Source organism: Amblyraja radiata, chromosome 1 (genome assembly GCF_010909765.2).
Source record: "Amblyraja radiata isolate CabotCenter1 chromosome 1, sAmbRad1.1.pri, whole genome shotgun sequence".
NCBI classification, from domain to species: Eukaryota; Metazoa; Chordata; class Chondrichthyes; order Rajiformes; family Rajidae; genus Amblyraja; species Amblyraja radiata.
In genome coordinates, this window is record NC_045956.1 from 108,041,760 (window position 1) to 108,056,357 (window position 14,598).

A 14,598-nucleotide genomic window follows, 5' to 3' on the forward strand; every position below is an offset into this window, starting at 1 on the left:
TGTGTGAACAGCAGAACAAGAAAGAAAGCTATTGAGGTGACAGAATTCTAGATTAATTCATTGGTAGAATAGTTAACAATTTATACACAGTTTATACAGTGCTGAGCGCTTTTTTTTTCTCTTTGACAAATCCCATGATTTCCAGCGTTCATCGTAATACCAAACTCACTTATTAATCCTGTGGAGTTAAATATTATGAATATTTTACCATATACCATTGTGGCTGTATTTATACTGATCTGTAATAATACAGTATTACTGTAGTGATACATTTAATAATGTTGATATCTGTTTCTACTTACATTTCCACAAGCAATTGACTATTGCCAGAGAAATTCGTATAAACTATAAAATAAAGGAGGGGTTAAGAAGTGTTGGGAAGTGGTTGGAAACATGAAAAAAATAACATGGGTTTTTGGAAATTATCTGCTTTTTGTTATCCATTTATTACTGATGTATTTATGTTGCCCGTGTTTGGGATATGCATATAGAGTACACTCGAGTTAGAGCTTATGATGTATAAAGGTTCATTGTAAGCATGTCTCCAATTGTTGTGGTTCAATATTCTTAAACAGACAAAAACACAAATAAAATCAGTGATCAAGCAGTACAATCTTTATTTCACCAGGCGGGTGTGGTAAAACTCTTTACAGTATCCAGATTACAGACTATACAGAGTTCTCATCCCCACACAAAGGGACAATGATCTCAGTACATATATATACTCCAATAATCAACGATTCAGCAATACCTTATTTACAGATCATAGTACAGCCTCTTGCTTCTTAAGATTGACAGCTTCTTAAGATTGACAGGTTCTTCTGACAGAGGAAGGGTTAGCCATATATGGTTATATGAGAAGGCTATATTTCTGCAGAACAAGCATTTTGTTTTTTTCTACTCATGTTGCATATTATAATCTTATAGATCAAGGGTTAGTGCCAAGAGTGAATTCGCTCTAATGTTTATATTATAGAGGAGACATTTATGAAGCTGTGCTTGTTATCTCGTTTATTATGGGAGAGGGAACATAAGCATCTTGTTAGTGTACTAATAGCAAGGGTTAGAGCTTCTGCTGGCTTTGCAATTAATTAGGAGAAAAGTAATAGCCTGTCTTTAATTTCAGCTGAATCCATTTTTGTAAAGAATAAATCTTTTTAACTTCCACACAATTATTTAATAAAACATTTGATAGAATCTGTAGCCTTTGCTTTCCCAAATGTGCGTTTCCCCGTGATAATCATTTTTCCTAAAATAGTTTATTGTCACGTGTACTGAGGTACAGTGAAAAGCTTTTGTTGCGGTAACTGCAGTATTAGGTCAACAGGGGGCGCTGACCTGTGCGCGGCTGCCCAGCCAGCAGCTGTCTGTCTTTTCATCTTTTTTTTATTTTTAGTTAGTTAAAGTGTTTTTGTTTCTGGAGTTCTAGACTTTTTTATGTGGGGGGTGGGGGGGGGGGGGGAGGGGGAAACTACCTTTCAGGGTCCCTACCTGGTCGGAGAGGCAGCTTTTCTCCGGGCTGCAGTTTCGACCCGTCCTCGCGGCCTACCAGCGGGCCTGGAGCGGCGTTTCCTGTCGGGGACCGCCCAGAACCACGGCTTCGGCGGCGGCACAGCGCTGGAGCGCTATCGTGGAGCGGGCGATGCCTTGTCCGGGTCGCCGCGCTGGAGCTCCGGTGAGCTGAAGACCGCCGGGAACAACATCGCGGAGCTGCGGGTCTGAGGAGCGGCCAGCTGCGGGCAGCGGCGCCGAACTTTACACCGGGAGCCTGGGATCTCGCGACGAGATCGCCAGTAGTGGAGCTCCAACCGGCGAGGCCTTGTTGGCTTTGGAAGCCGCGGCCTCCAGTACGGAAGCGGCCGTTCCAGGTGTCCCAAGCCGCTGTGAGGATTCTCCCGACGCCGGAGCACCATCACCCGGCGAGAACGGCCAGGAACATCGGGCCTCCGTAGAGGCAACTGTGGAGGCCTCAATTGGCTCGACTATGGGTGAACTGGGGTTGGGGACTGGACTTTGTGCCTTCCCTCATGGTGGGAGCCATTGTGGGGGGATGTTCTTTATGTTTAAATCTCTTATTAATGTTATGTCTGTATTCTTTCTTTATGTGCTGCAAAATGGCAAGAAGCATTTCACTTCACTACACCTAGGTGTATGTGACCAATAAATAACCTTTGAAAACCTTTGAAACCTTTGAGGTTTATGAAGACCAGACAGGCATTGACTAATATTTATGCTTTAATGATGTTCACTGCCGAATGTTGGCAGGCATTTCTAGGCCTCTGTTGTTTCTTTACACAACTGCCCAACCTGTGACCACTTGAACTTTAGTCAGTAAACTAGGGATGACGAGGGAAATAGTTTGGTGATGTAGCTAAAGTTTACGAAGGAACAGCAGATGCTGGAAAATCGAAGGTAGACAAAAATGCTGGAGAAACTCAACGGGTGAGGAGCGAAGGAAATAGGCGATGTTTCGGGTTGAGACCCTTCTTCAGGCTGATGTGAGTGTGTGGGGGGCGGGAAGAAGAAAGCAAGAGGCGGAGAGAGTGGGCTGAGGGAGAGCTGGGGAGGAGAAAGCAGGGACTACCTGAAATTGGAGAAGTCAATGTTCATACCGTCGGGGTATAAACTGCCCAAGCGAAATATGAGGTGCTGCTCCTCCAATTTACGGCGGGCCTCACTCTGGCCATGGAGGAGGCCCAGGACAGAAAGGTCGGATTCGGAATGGGAGGAGGAGTTCAAGTACTGAGCCACCGGGAGATCAGGTTGGTTATTGCGAACCGAGCTGAGGTGTTGGGCGAAGCGATCGCCAAGCCTACGCTTGGTCTCACCGATGTAGAGCAGCTGACACCTAGAGCAGCGGGTGCAATAGATGAGGTTGGAGGAGGTGCAGGTGAACCTCTGCCGCACCTGGAAAGACTGCTTGGGTCCTTGTATGGAGTCAAGGGGGGAGGTAAAGCGACAAGTATAGTATTTGCTGCGGTTGCAATGGAAAGTGCCAGGAGAGGGGATGGTTTGGGTGGGAAGGGACAAATTGACCAGGGCGTTACAGAGGGAGCGGTCTTTGCGGAAAGCAGACAGGGGAGGAGATGGGAAGATGTGGCCGGTGGTGGGATCCCGTTGGAGGTTGCAAAAATGTCGGAGGATTATTTGTTGTGACGGCTGGTAGGGTGGAAGGTGAGGACAAGGGGAACTCTGCCCTTTTTACGAGTGTGGGGATGGGGAATGAGCTAAAGTTTAGTCATTTTTGGTCTCTCACATCCGTATTCCCGGCTACTCTTTTATTGCATGTCCAACTGAGCCTTTTCAACCGGTGAAAAAAACAACTTTTGACTGTGGTAGTAAAATGTTATATTTTCTTTGCTAAATTAGTTTTGAGATACCTGGACAATTGCAAATCTGAAGCTGTTTTTTAGACTTTAGAGCAGGGGTTCAGAACCTTTTTCGTCCCGTTTACCCCAGGCAACTTTTCGAAAGTACATTTACCCCCACCCTGTTTTGTTCAGTAATTTGAGTTTATACTTCTACCATAATAAAGCAACAGACAAAGGGAAATTTTAAAATACTGAATCCAGAATCAACAAATTTACCCCCTGGATAGGCAACATTTATCCCCTGGGGGTAAATTTACCCTAGGTTGGGAACCCTTGCTTTAGAGAAACCATGCAAAAACAGTCCCTTCGGCCCACCGAATTCGTACTGACCAGATATTATGAAAGAAAACTGGCAGGGAACATAAAAACTGACTGCAAAAGTTTTTATAGATATGTGAAAAGAAAGAGATTAGTTAAAACAAATGTAGGTCCCTTGCAGTCAGAAACGGGTGAGTTGATCATGGGGAACAAGGATATGGCGGACCAATTGAATAACTACTTTGGTTCCGTCTTCACTAAGGAAGACATAAATAATCTGCCGGAAATAGCAGGGGACCGCGGGTCAAAGGAGTTGGAGGAATTGAGTGAAATCCAGGTTAGCCGGGAAGTGGTGTTGGGTAAATTAAATGGATTAAAAGCCGATAAATCCCCAGGGCCAGATAGGCTGCATCCCAGAGTACTTAAGGAAGTAGCTCCAGAAATAGTGGATGCATTAGTAATAATCTTTCAAAACTCTTTAGATTCTGGAGTAGTTCCTGAGGATTGGCGGGTAGCAAACGTAACCCCACTTTTTAAGAAGGGAGGGAGAGAGAAAACGGGGAATTACAGACCAGTTAGTCTAACATCGGTAGTGGGGAAACTGCTAGAGTCAGTTATTAAAGATGGGATAGCAGCACATTTGGAAAGTGGTGAAATCATTGGACAAAGTCAGCATGGATTTACAAAAGGTAAATCATGTCTGACGAATCTTATAGAATTTTTCGAGGATGTAACTAGTAGCGTGGATAGGGGAGAACCAGTGGATGTGGTGTATCTGGACTTCCAGAAGGCTTTCGACAAGGTCCCACATAAGAGATTAGTTTACAAACTTAAAGCACACGGCATTGGGGGTTCAGTATTGATGTGGATAGAGAACTGGCTGGCAAACAGGAAGCAAAGAGTAGGAGTAAACGGGTCCTTTTCACAATGGCAGGCAGTGACTAGTGGGGTACCGCAAGGCTCAGTGCTGGGACCCCAGCTATTTACAATATATATTAATGATCTGGATGAGGGAATTGAAGGCAATATCTCCAAGTTTGCGGATGACACTAAGCTGGGGGGCAGTGTTAGCTGTGAGGAGGATGCTAGGAGGCTGCAAGGTGACTTGGATAGGCTGGGTGAGTGGGCAAATGTTTGGCAGATGCAGTATAATGTGGATAAATGTGAGGTTATCCATTTTGGTGGCAAAAACAGGAAAGCAGACTATTATCTAAATGGTGGCCGACTAGGAAAAGGCGAGATGCAGCGAGACCTGGGTGTCATGGTACACCAGTCATTGAAAGTCGGCATGCAGGTGCAGCAGGCAGTGAAGAAAGCGAATGGTATGTTAGCTTTCATAGCAAAAGGATTTGAGTATAGGAGCAGGGAGGTTCTACTGCAGTTGTACAGGGTCTTGGTGAGACCACACCTGGAGTATTGCGTACAGTTTTGGTCTCCAAATCTGAGGAAGGACATTATTGCCATAGAGGGAGTGCAGAGAAGGTTCACCAGACTGATTCCTGGGATGTCAGGACTGTCTTATGAAGAAAGACTGGATAGACTTGGTTTATACTCTCTAGAATTTAGGAGATTGAGAGGGGATCTTATAGAAACTTACAAAATTCTTAAGGGGTTGGACAGGCTAGATGCAGGAAGATTGCTCCCGATGTTGGGGAAGTCCAGGACAAGGGGTCACAGCTTAAGGATAAGGGGGAAATCCTTTAAAACCGAGATGAGAAGAACTTTTTTCACACAGAGAGTGGTGAATCTCTGGAACTCCCTGCCACAGAGGGTAGTCGAGGCCAGTTCATTGGCTATATTTAAGAGGGAGTTAGATGTGGCCCTTGTGGCTAAGGGGATCAGAGGGTATGGAGAGAAGGCAGGTACGGGATACTGAGTTGGATGATCAGCCATGATCATATTGAATGGCGGTGCAGGCTCGAAGGGCCGAATGGCCTACTCCTGCACCTAATTTCTATGTTTCTATGTTTCTATGTTTCTATATCACCCCATACTCTAACACTATCCCACGCACTAGGGACAATTTACAATTGTACCAAAGCCAATTAACCAACAAATCTGTTCGTCTTTGGAGGAAACAGAGGCACCGGGAGAAAACCCACAGGGAGAACGTACAAACTCTGTACAGACAGCACCCGTAGTCAGGTTCGAACCTGCGTCTCTGGCGCTGTAAGGCAGCAACTCCACCACTGCACCACTGTGCCGCCCAAGTGAAATAAACCTGCATAACGGGATTGACACAAGATTGAGATTGTTCGAATTCACTGAATCAGCCTCACTCCGCAACAAAACTGCCATTTATTGGTCCAAATTTCTGTCAAATCAGCTTTCCTGCTACTCCCATGGTTCAGGTGCACCACCTGAGGTCGCGAGTGCCCGACTCGATGAATCACAGCTTGGATGTCAACATCCTGAGCAGAAAAGCCAGTTGGTGCCCTGGGCAAGAGGTGTAACTGCCTACACAATAGATCTATTCCAATGGGACATGAGCAGAACCTGCAATTAACTCAGATGTATCAACAACATTCATTTGAAACCTCTGCAATAAAGTCAAGGTTCTGTCAGTGAACCCATGGCAGATTAAACCTGGCTGAGGTTAAGAGTCAAGAGTGTTTAATTGTCATATGTATTGGGACGGAACAATGAAATGGTTGTTTGCTGCAGCTTCACAGGTGCATTCATGCAATACAATATATAAACATACAATGCAATAAACTATCGATTATACTAGATAACCAAACCATAATAGTGCATGTCAACATACATAGTGCAATCTATACAGTGATCATGGTGGTTTGTTACTGAGGTAGGATTATGATTAGGGTTGTGCAGTCATTCAAGAGCCTAATGGTTGCTATGGAGAAGCTGTTCTTAAACTGGAGATAATGGTTTTCAGGCTTGTGTTCGTTCTTCATGATGGTGGCAGTGAGATGATATTAACTGATTTCTTGAAGCAGCGCTTCCTGTAGATCCCAGTAATGGTGGAGAGGTCAATACCTGCGATGGACACGGCATTGTCCACCACTTTCTACAGCCACCTGCATTCGTGGGCATTCGAGTTACTGAACCAGGATGTGACGCAAACACTCAGTATGCTCTCCACCATACGCCTGCAGAGGCCTGATAGAGCATTTGACAATATGCCATATTTCTTCAAACTTCTGAGGAAGTAGAGGTACTGATCAGCTTTCTTTGTGATTGCATAATTGTACTGGGCACAGGGCAGATCATCAGATATGTGCATGCCTGGAAATTTGAGGCTGTTGGCACACTCTACTGTTGTCTCGTCGATGAAGACAGGCTAATGACTCCTCAGCTTTCTATTCCTTAAAACAACAATCAATTCCTTGCTCTTGCTAATGTTGAGAACAAGATTGTTGTTCTGACACAACACAACCAGATTATCAATCTCCCTTCTGTACTCTGACTCATTGTTACCTGCTCTTTGTCCAACGACGGTGGTATTGGAGATTATATTGGAGAAGTGTCTAGCTACACAGTGATGTGTGTGGAGAGAGTAGAGCTATTCCATTCATTTTAACTGGGAGAAACCTTTGAGGATAAGAGGAATAAGTTTTACATAATGTGATTATTTCTCATTGACTTTAAATTGTTTTACCATTTAATTTATTTGCTTTACTTTTAACAGCATGTTTATATTTTAATAGCTAACAAAAATTGTATATGTAAACTGTGTGACAACTATGACAGCCAGTTCATCTTGTGCCCATGGTTTCAGCATGGGTGATGTAGTCTGGGCCTATACACTGCTCTCTATAATGTTTGGGACAAAGACCTATAATTGATTTATTTGGTAATTTCTACATGGTGAAACCATTGATACAAATACATCTATTGATGCTCCTGAACACATCATCAGTGATGTAACCTAGGGTCATTGGGTGTTTCGGGTCTTTCAACATCAGACACCCTCACCCTGGCGACCCAGCCGTGGTTGATCAGACCACGACTTGTGTCAGAAACCAAAATGTATCAAAATACCCTTTAATAAATCTGACAATGTACACTTTAACCACATGTGATTTTTTTCTATTACAAATCTCAAATTGTGGAGTACAGAGGCATATAAATAAATGATGGGTCTTTGTCCCAAACATTATGGAGGGCAATCTCTGGAGTGATGAAAGGTGATATCATTGAAACATGCACCATTTTCTTACTGGGCTTGACATTCAAGACTTTGTTGCCCAGGATGGAATGACTGGAACTGGTGGCGGCCATAGTCTTAAAATAACATGTTGGCTATTTACGATAAAGATGAGAAGAAATACTCTCACCCAAAGATTGCGACAAACAAGCACAGGTACAAGTCATTCTGTTATAAGGAAAATATATTTATTAACTAGGTTGCATCCAGTATAAAGCTGCGAGACTGATCAATGACACTGTTGGTTCCTCAAAACATCCACTGAGTGATTACGGTGCAGTCTCTTTTTGTACTTCTGTGTTCCAAAGACCCATGGCTTCTCTTCCATCTGGTTGTGCTTACTCTCTCCCTCGCTCTCTCAACTCACACTCTATGTTATTTTTCTCTTTGGTCTTCCCTATTAATTTCCAACTACAAAGTTCCACAACTATCTTGCTCTGTTGCTTTCAAAAATTACAATTGATGTTTCATTTATTACTCTTCTCTTATAGGTTAGACCATTTCCAATCATCCATGTTTCCTTTCTCACAGACTGAGCTATTTCCTGACTGGTGCACTAACTGTTTTGAATTCTGCCACAAACATCACTTGCTTCGGCCCATTGAATGTTTTAACTCCATCCTTATTCCCATTATAAACAATGCTATGGACCTACTTATTTCCAGAACATAGTTCATTTGCAAAACACAAAGTGCTGGATGAACTCAGCAGGTCAGGCTGCATCTATGGAAGGAATGGTGGTGTTTCTTCAGACTGATTGTTGTAGGGGAGAAAGCTGGAAAAAAGAGGTGAAAGTGAGACAAAGCCTGTTAAGTGATGGGTGCTGGGATGGGACTACAAGTGGATAGAGCTGCAATACAAAACAGAGATGTAATGCTAAGGCTCTATAAGGCGCTGGTCAGGCTGCATTTGGAGTATTGTGAACAATTTTGGGCCCCATATCTGAGGAAGGATGTGCTGGGCCTGGAACGGGTCCAGAGGGTCTGTACTCGTTGGAGTTTAGAAGAATGAGGAGGGACCTCATTGAAACGTACTGAATAGTGAAGGGCTTGGATAGAATGGATGTGGAGAGGATGTTTCCACTAGTGAGAGAGTCTAGGATTAGAGGTCATAGCCTCAGAATTAAAGGACGTTCCTTTAGGAAGGAGATGAGGAGGAATTTATTTAGTCAGTGGGTGGTGAATCTGGATTTCTTTGCCACAGAAGGCTGTGGAGACCAAGTCAATGAATATTTGTAAGGCAGAGATAGATAGATCCTTGATTAGTCAGGGGTTATGGGGAGAAGGCAGGAGAATGGGGTTAGGAGGGAGAGATAGATCAGCCATGATTGAATGGCAGAGTAGACTTGATGGGCCGATTGGCCTATTTTTGCTCCTATCACATGGCTTTATAGCCTTATGATACAGGTGAAGGGGGTTTGATTGGTAGGTGGGTGGAGTAAATGACAATGGTAGAGATGACAAAGAGTCAAACGTGTCAGAAAAGGAGAGAAGAGGATGTGTGAAGTGTACAAAGGGTGGCACAGTAACGCAGCAGTAGAGTTGCTGCCTTATAGCAGCAGTGACCCGGGTTCGATCCTGACTACGGGTACTGTCTGTATGGAATTTGTACATTCTCCCCGTGACCGCGTGGGTTTTCTTTGGGCGCTCTGGTTTCCTCCCACACTCCAAAGACCTTTGTAGGTTAATTGGCTTTGGTAAAAGTCGACACTTGCCCCACGTGTGTGTGTGTGTAGAATAGTGTTAGTGTACTGGAATCACTGGTCGGCATGGACTCGGTGGGCCAAAGGACCTGTTTCCACACTGTATCACTAAACTAAATTAAGCTAAACTGCAGATGCTGGAATCTTAGTTCATTAGGATGTAAGTGTACCGGGGCTAACCTGGTTTGGATCTGTTGATATCACAGCCTCATACTCTAGGTTAGTGCTTATCTGATATGACACCACCCTTTCTAGTTGCCATACGATGCTGTTGCAGCAGGGGTGTCTTTATGATCATTTCTAAAACAGAAATCGAAATAAGAGGCATTCGTCAAAATTAGGACAAAAGTTCCTGGGCTAAAAATAAAAACAATTTAAACATCTATAGTAACAAAAATAATTTGAACAGATTGGTTTTACAAATCAATGTGCTGCCTGCTTGAAGAATGTGATTGTACATCTAGGTTGGAGAATTTATCAGGCAATTAGATGTCGGGGTTAAGGTAGCATATATATGAATGCGCAAAGAAGTTGCACAAGCATGCTTAAAAAAAACTGGTCAAAGTAAAGACAATGGGATACAAATATACAATTATTTTCAGTGCCGTTGCTTGTAGGATTTCAAGCTGGATTATTCTGTCAGGCATGCCAAACATTTTACATGGAGGCATAATTAGTACTGCAGGTGCTATTATTGGTTACTCACGGGAGCAAACGTCCACTGAGGCTTTTTATGAAACATATCCCCATTTGTATCAAATGTAATATCTGACAGTTATTGTAACCTAAATCTGCCTGTAGAACAGCTGAAGACATTGTGTCCCAGTTGAAATTGTTAGCTCAACTGTAGCTTGATATAATTTTGGGTAAGATTTTTTTTGCCCAATGTATTAAATTTGTAAACATGTGAACAAATTTAGCAGAATTGTGCCCCAGAACAGAACATTCTGTACCTAGATCACACAGCAGCAATTTGAATATGGATACCAGTGTATAATTGTCTTGGGTTAAAATGCAATTTGATTCACAAAGTTAAGTAAAATGCACAATTTGTAGTTGCATTTCTCAACCATGTCTGTCGCCGACAATGTGCAAGACTTCCTCCAACTTTGCTCTGGAACCCACAATTTCAGGTGACTCAACTAAGGAATTTAGGTAACTGGAAAGAACATGCAATGTGTACGTTTCTAGTCCGTCGCCGAAAACTAAAAATCAATCAGGATCGAAAGCAATGTATTAAAAGATCTCTTGCTTTACTGCAGGCCTGTAGGAGATCGGGAGAGTCGGGGCTTGTAACAGGTGCGCACCTCCAGCAGGACCAGGACCAGCCCCGCCTCGCCTCGCCGCCGGGAGGAGGGGCACTGGGCTCGGGTGGCTGCCCTGATGAATAATTGAAGTCCTCACATACCTGCAATGCTCTCCTGCTGGTATTAAGCTCGCTTCTCATAACACTTTTAATTGTTCAATATATGTTTTCAGTTGCACCACTGTAAATCCTGTGGAGAAATGCTTGCCTTGTACAGGGACCTCCTGTTGGAAGTTTTCTTGGGTAAGTTGGCATTTCAAATCTGTTATTACTTGGGCTGTTATTGTATTATTCATTTGTCTGAAATACGATGGGTTGTCAGAAAATTAATACAATGCAGTTTTTTTAATTATAGTAGAAAAGTCTGCGGAAAGTAATATTGGATTATTTATTGAAAATATTATCAAGAATAGATTTTAATCATGGTCTTCAAAACCGCATGCATTATTAATTGTTTCATATGAATAGTTAATTGGTCGTTTGGGAAACAAAATGATTCAACCCATTTTCATTTGAGCTGTATTGTCATTAATAAAGAGTAATATCAAGACTGGTTTAATTGCTTAAATTAATGAAATCTTTCAAATCTGACAACGGACATCACGATCTGGACTTTGTTGAGAAACAAACACTGATTCTTTCTGTACAGGTGATAGTAACAAAATATTTTTTCCTAAACCTTGTGACATTTTTTAAACCTTTTTTGCTGTTTTGATAGTTAATGAGGTGGAACTTGCTAAAGCTCAGTCGAGTATGTATGACAACATCATTAATCCAGAAATGTGGAAGAACAATCTGGACATGTATAGTTCAAGCCTTCCTGTGACAGTTTATAATATAATCTAAATCTGAAGAAGGGTCTCCACCCGAAACGTCACCTATTCCTTTTCTCCAGAGATGCTGTCTGTCCTGCTGAGTTACTCTAGCATTTTGTGTCTATTTTCGATTTAAACCAGCAGTTCTTTCCTACACATAATCGAAATGCTGTTTCAACAATTATACAGATCAATTCAAGGAACCACAAAGCAATATAGTTGTAGTAAAACACAACTGGTTCAGTTATGTCCTTTTGGTGAAGGTACCCCGCCTCTGTCACCACAATCCCACGGCCAAAAATAGTCGATGCCTTCTTGGTGTGGAGTGCCCACTGTTGAGAGGCACTACTTGTGAACTGTTTCAAGAAATGTGATCGTCTCTTGGCAGTTAGTTGGGAACAACAAAGGTTATGAATTAAAAATACTCTTTATCTTTTTTTTAACCAGATAATGAATGTTCAGATATGAATGTTTTGCTGCAGTACAGAGAAAAACTGATTCAGAATAAGTTTAGAAATATATTCAATAATATTGGGGAAATATCATATATTTGGTAAATGGTATACCAGACATCATATGTGAAGATAGAATCAGAACTAATATTTTAGATCTGGAAGCAGAATAGGTTTTATAGGTGCAACAGGTTTTATGCAAACTGACAATGAGATAGATGGGTGGTGTTGTGTTGGGAAAAATATCTTTTTTTTTCACTTAAATTTTTATTGATTTTTCAGAGATATATACAAAACAGTGCAACATCATCACCATAAATAACACAAAATAAGAAAAACATCAATCAAAATAAAAAAAAAGTAGATGGGAAAAAAAAGAAGTAAATAAATAAAAAATTGGAATAAGACCGTGTGGTTCACTTACCAAATTAAAAAAGAAAAATCATTACATTGATTAGTTATCTGGAGATAATTCAATATTCATACAAACATACCATCTAGTTTTATATAACACAATCTTCCCATATCTAGCTCGGCATTTATCTAATTGGTGTCATGGCTCAAATAAACGGTAGATTTTTCCCAGATCTTCTCAAATGAATTCTCCTTGACTCTCAATGAATATGTCAATTTCTCCATATTAAAGATGTCTCGCACAATTTCTAACCACTGTTCCTGTTTTGGACTTTTTTCATTAAGCCACTGCCTGGTAATGGCCTTCTTACTTGCTGCAAGCAAAACTTTAATCAAATATGTATCTTCTATTTTTACACTATCTTTAATATGCCCCAGATACATCACAGGGCAGGTATTTGGGATTTTATAACCCAAGATATTTTTTATAACTGCATTAAAGATCTGAAAGGTTTAATGGTGGTGCGACATAAAGTTGAATGGTAGTTGGATAAATGAAATGAAGGATGGATAGAAGCTACTAATGGCAACAGCAATATTGATCCTAATACTTATGCTTTTGAAATATGCTGGTCATAAATTTAAATTTAAATGTTGAATGAGGTGGTGAAATGGCTATTTATCCTTTCCACATTGATAACGATTACATCTTCACTCGATGGTGGAAATATGTATTTCTTTTTTAGCCCACACCCATTCTTTCCCTCCCCCTTAGACGTTTAATATGTAACATTTATCAGTTCATACAAAGGGTCATCTGCATAAATGTTTCTTTATCTGCTGAACATTTTTCGGCAACTGCAGTTTATAGTGTAATTTACAGATTCTGTGATGCCGCAGAGATATTTCACCTTAACTGTTTGTTTTTCTTCTGCGCCAGATTAATGCAAGTAATTATTGCAATTACCTGCAAAAATAAAACTATTACTCTCACTTTTAATTCTCTCAATCTGCATTCCTTGAGCTCATTAGCTGATTATTTTACAAACGTAATCTCTAGAGATCTTGTATTTGGTTCTAATTCGTTCTCTTTTGTCTTTCATTTTCAATCTATTGATATCATATAAATGCACGCTACTTTTATATTTACCTTATATATATTAAGTTCAATACAATGAAATACTTATTTTGGTTGTTGGAAAATACTTTATTTGCTTCTTGCCACTATATATTATTGGGTTCTCAATTAAGACATTGAACAGCAAATTCTGTTCAGCAAACAGTGCATTTCTTGAAGAGTTTGCGTTAAGTTTACTCTAATAAATATGTGGCAAAAACAAAAACCGACGTTGTTTAGATTTTTTTTTCCTGATATGGATACATGGAATACAGACATGGAAACATCATTTAACTGCTTATAATTTTACCAAGGGGGAGTAATATTATACCTTGTGAGCAATTGGTGTGCAAATTTCCAGGCTGGTATTTGGAGGTTGATGCTTTTGTTTTTGGTTGAGACTATTACAAATATCCTCCAGTCTGAACCTTGAGTGTCGACCTTTCTGGGTTATTTAAGTGGTCATCCTCCTACTTGGCTCCTGCTTCCTGCAAACCTCTACCAGAGTAGGTAGGATGAGCTTTGGCGTGGATGGTGGCTACTTGAAATGGACAGATTTGGGCACATTGTGCTGTTTCATAAATCCAGCACTAAGTGATTATTAGAGTGTTATTAGAGTCTCCTATTTAATTATTAAATTACTTCCTCCAGTTGTACAATTCAGGAAATGGCTTTTGTTTATTTTTATGACTTGGGACAAAGTGGAACTGTAAATCATTACCCTTTATACAAGTTCACAAGTATCCTTTAGTGAGCATTTGTCACTATCTGATTTCCTGTGAAAGTTGCACAAGTAATTCATTTCCCTTGTGAAATGGTCTGTAATTGAAAATAATTAAGGACATAAAGTTGAAAGGATGCATAGATACAGGATCTTGTTAGATACAGTATTTAACAGTCTTGGATTTAATGGAATAACCTCTGTGGGGCTGGAGTTGCAATTAAAAATTGAAGAACAGTCATCTTTGTCTTGAAAGAAGACTGAGGTGGCTATTAAGAAATCCTAGAGGAGCGATCTCAGGAAGTGCCTGCAGATTCCCAATATCTCTGTCTAA

The 14,598-nt window shown here is 41.1% G+C and overlaps 1 protein-coding gene across 1 annotated transcript in view; it reads left to right on the top strand.

The window, feature by feature from the left end:
* Window positions 1-5,971: 5,971 nt before the first annotated feature.
* Window positions 5,972-14,598, top strand: part of cwh43 (cell wall biogenesis 43 C-terminal homolog) — a 69,516-nt gene continuing 60,889 nt past the window's right edge. Inside the window, 2 exon segments of the mRNA XM_033034264.1 lie at window positions 5,972-6,056; window positions 11,524-11,627. Coding sequence (XP_032890155.1) covers window positions 5,972-6,056; window positions 11,524-11,627 — 189 coding nt within the window.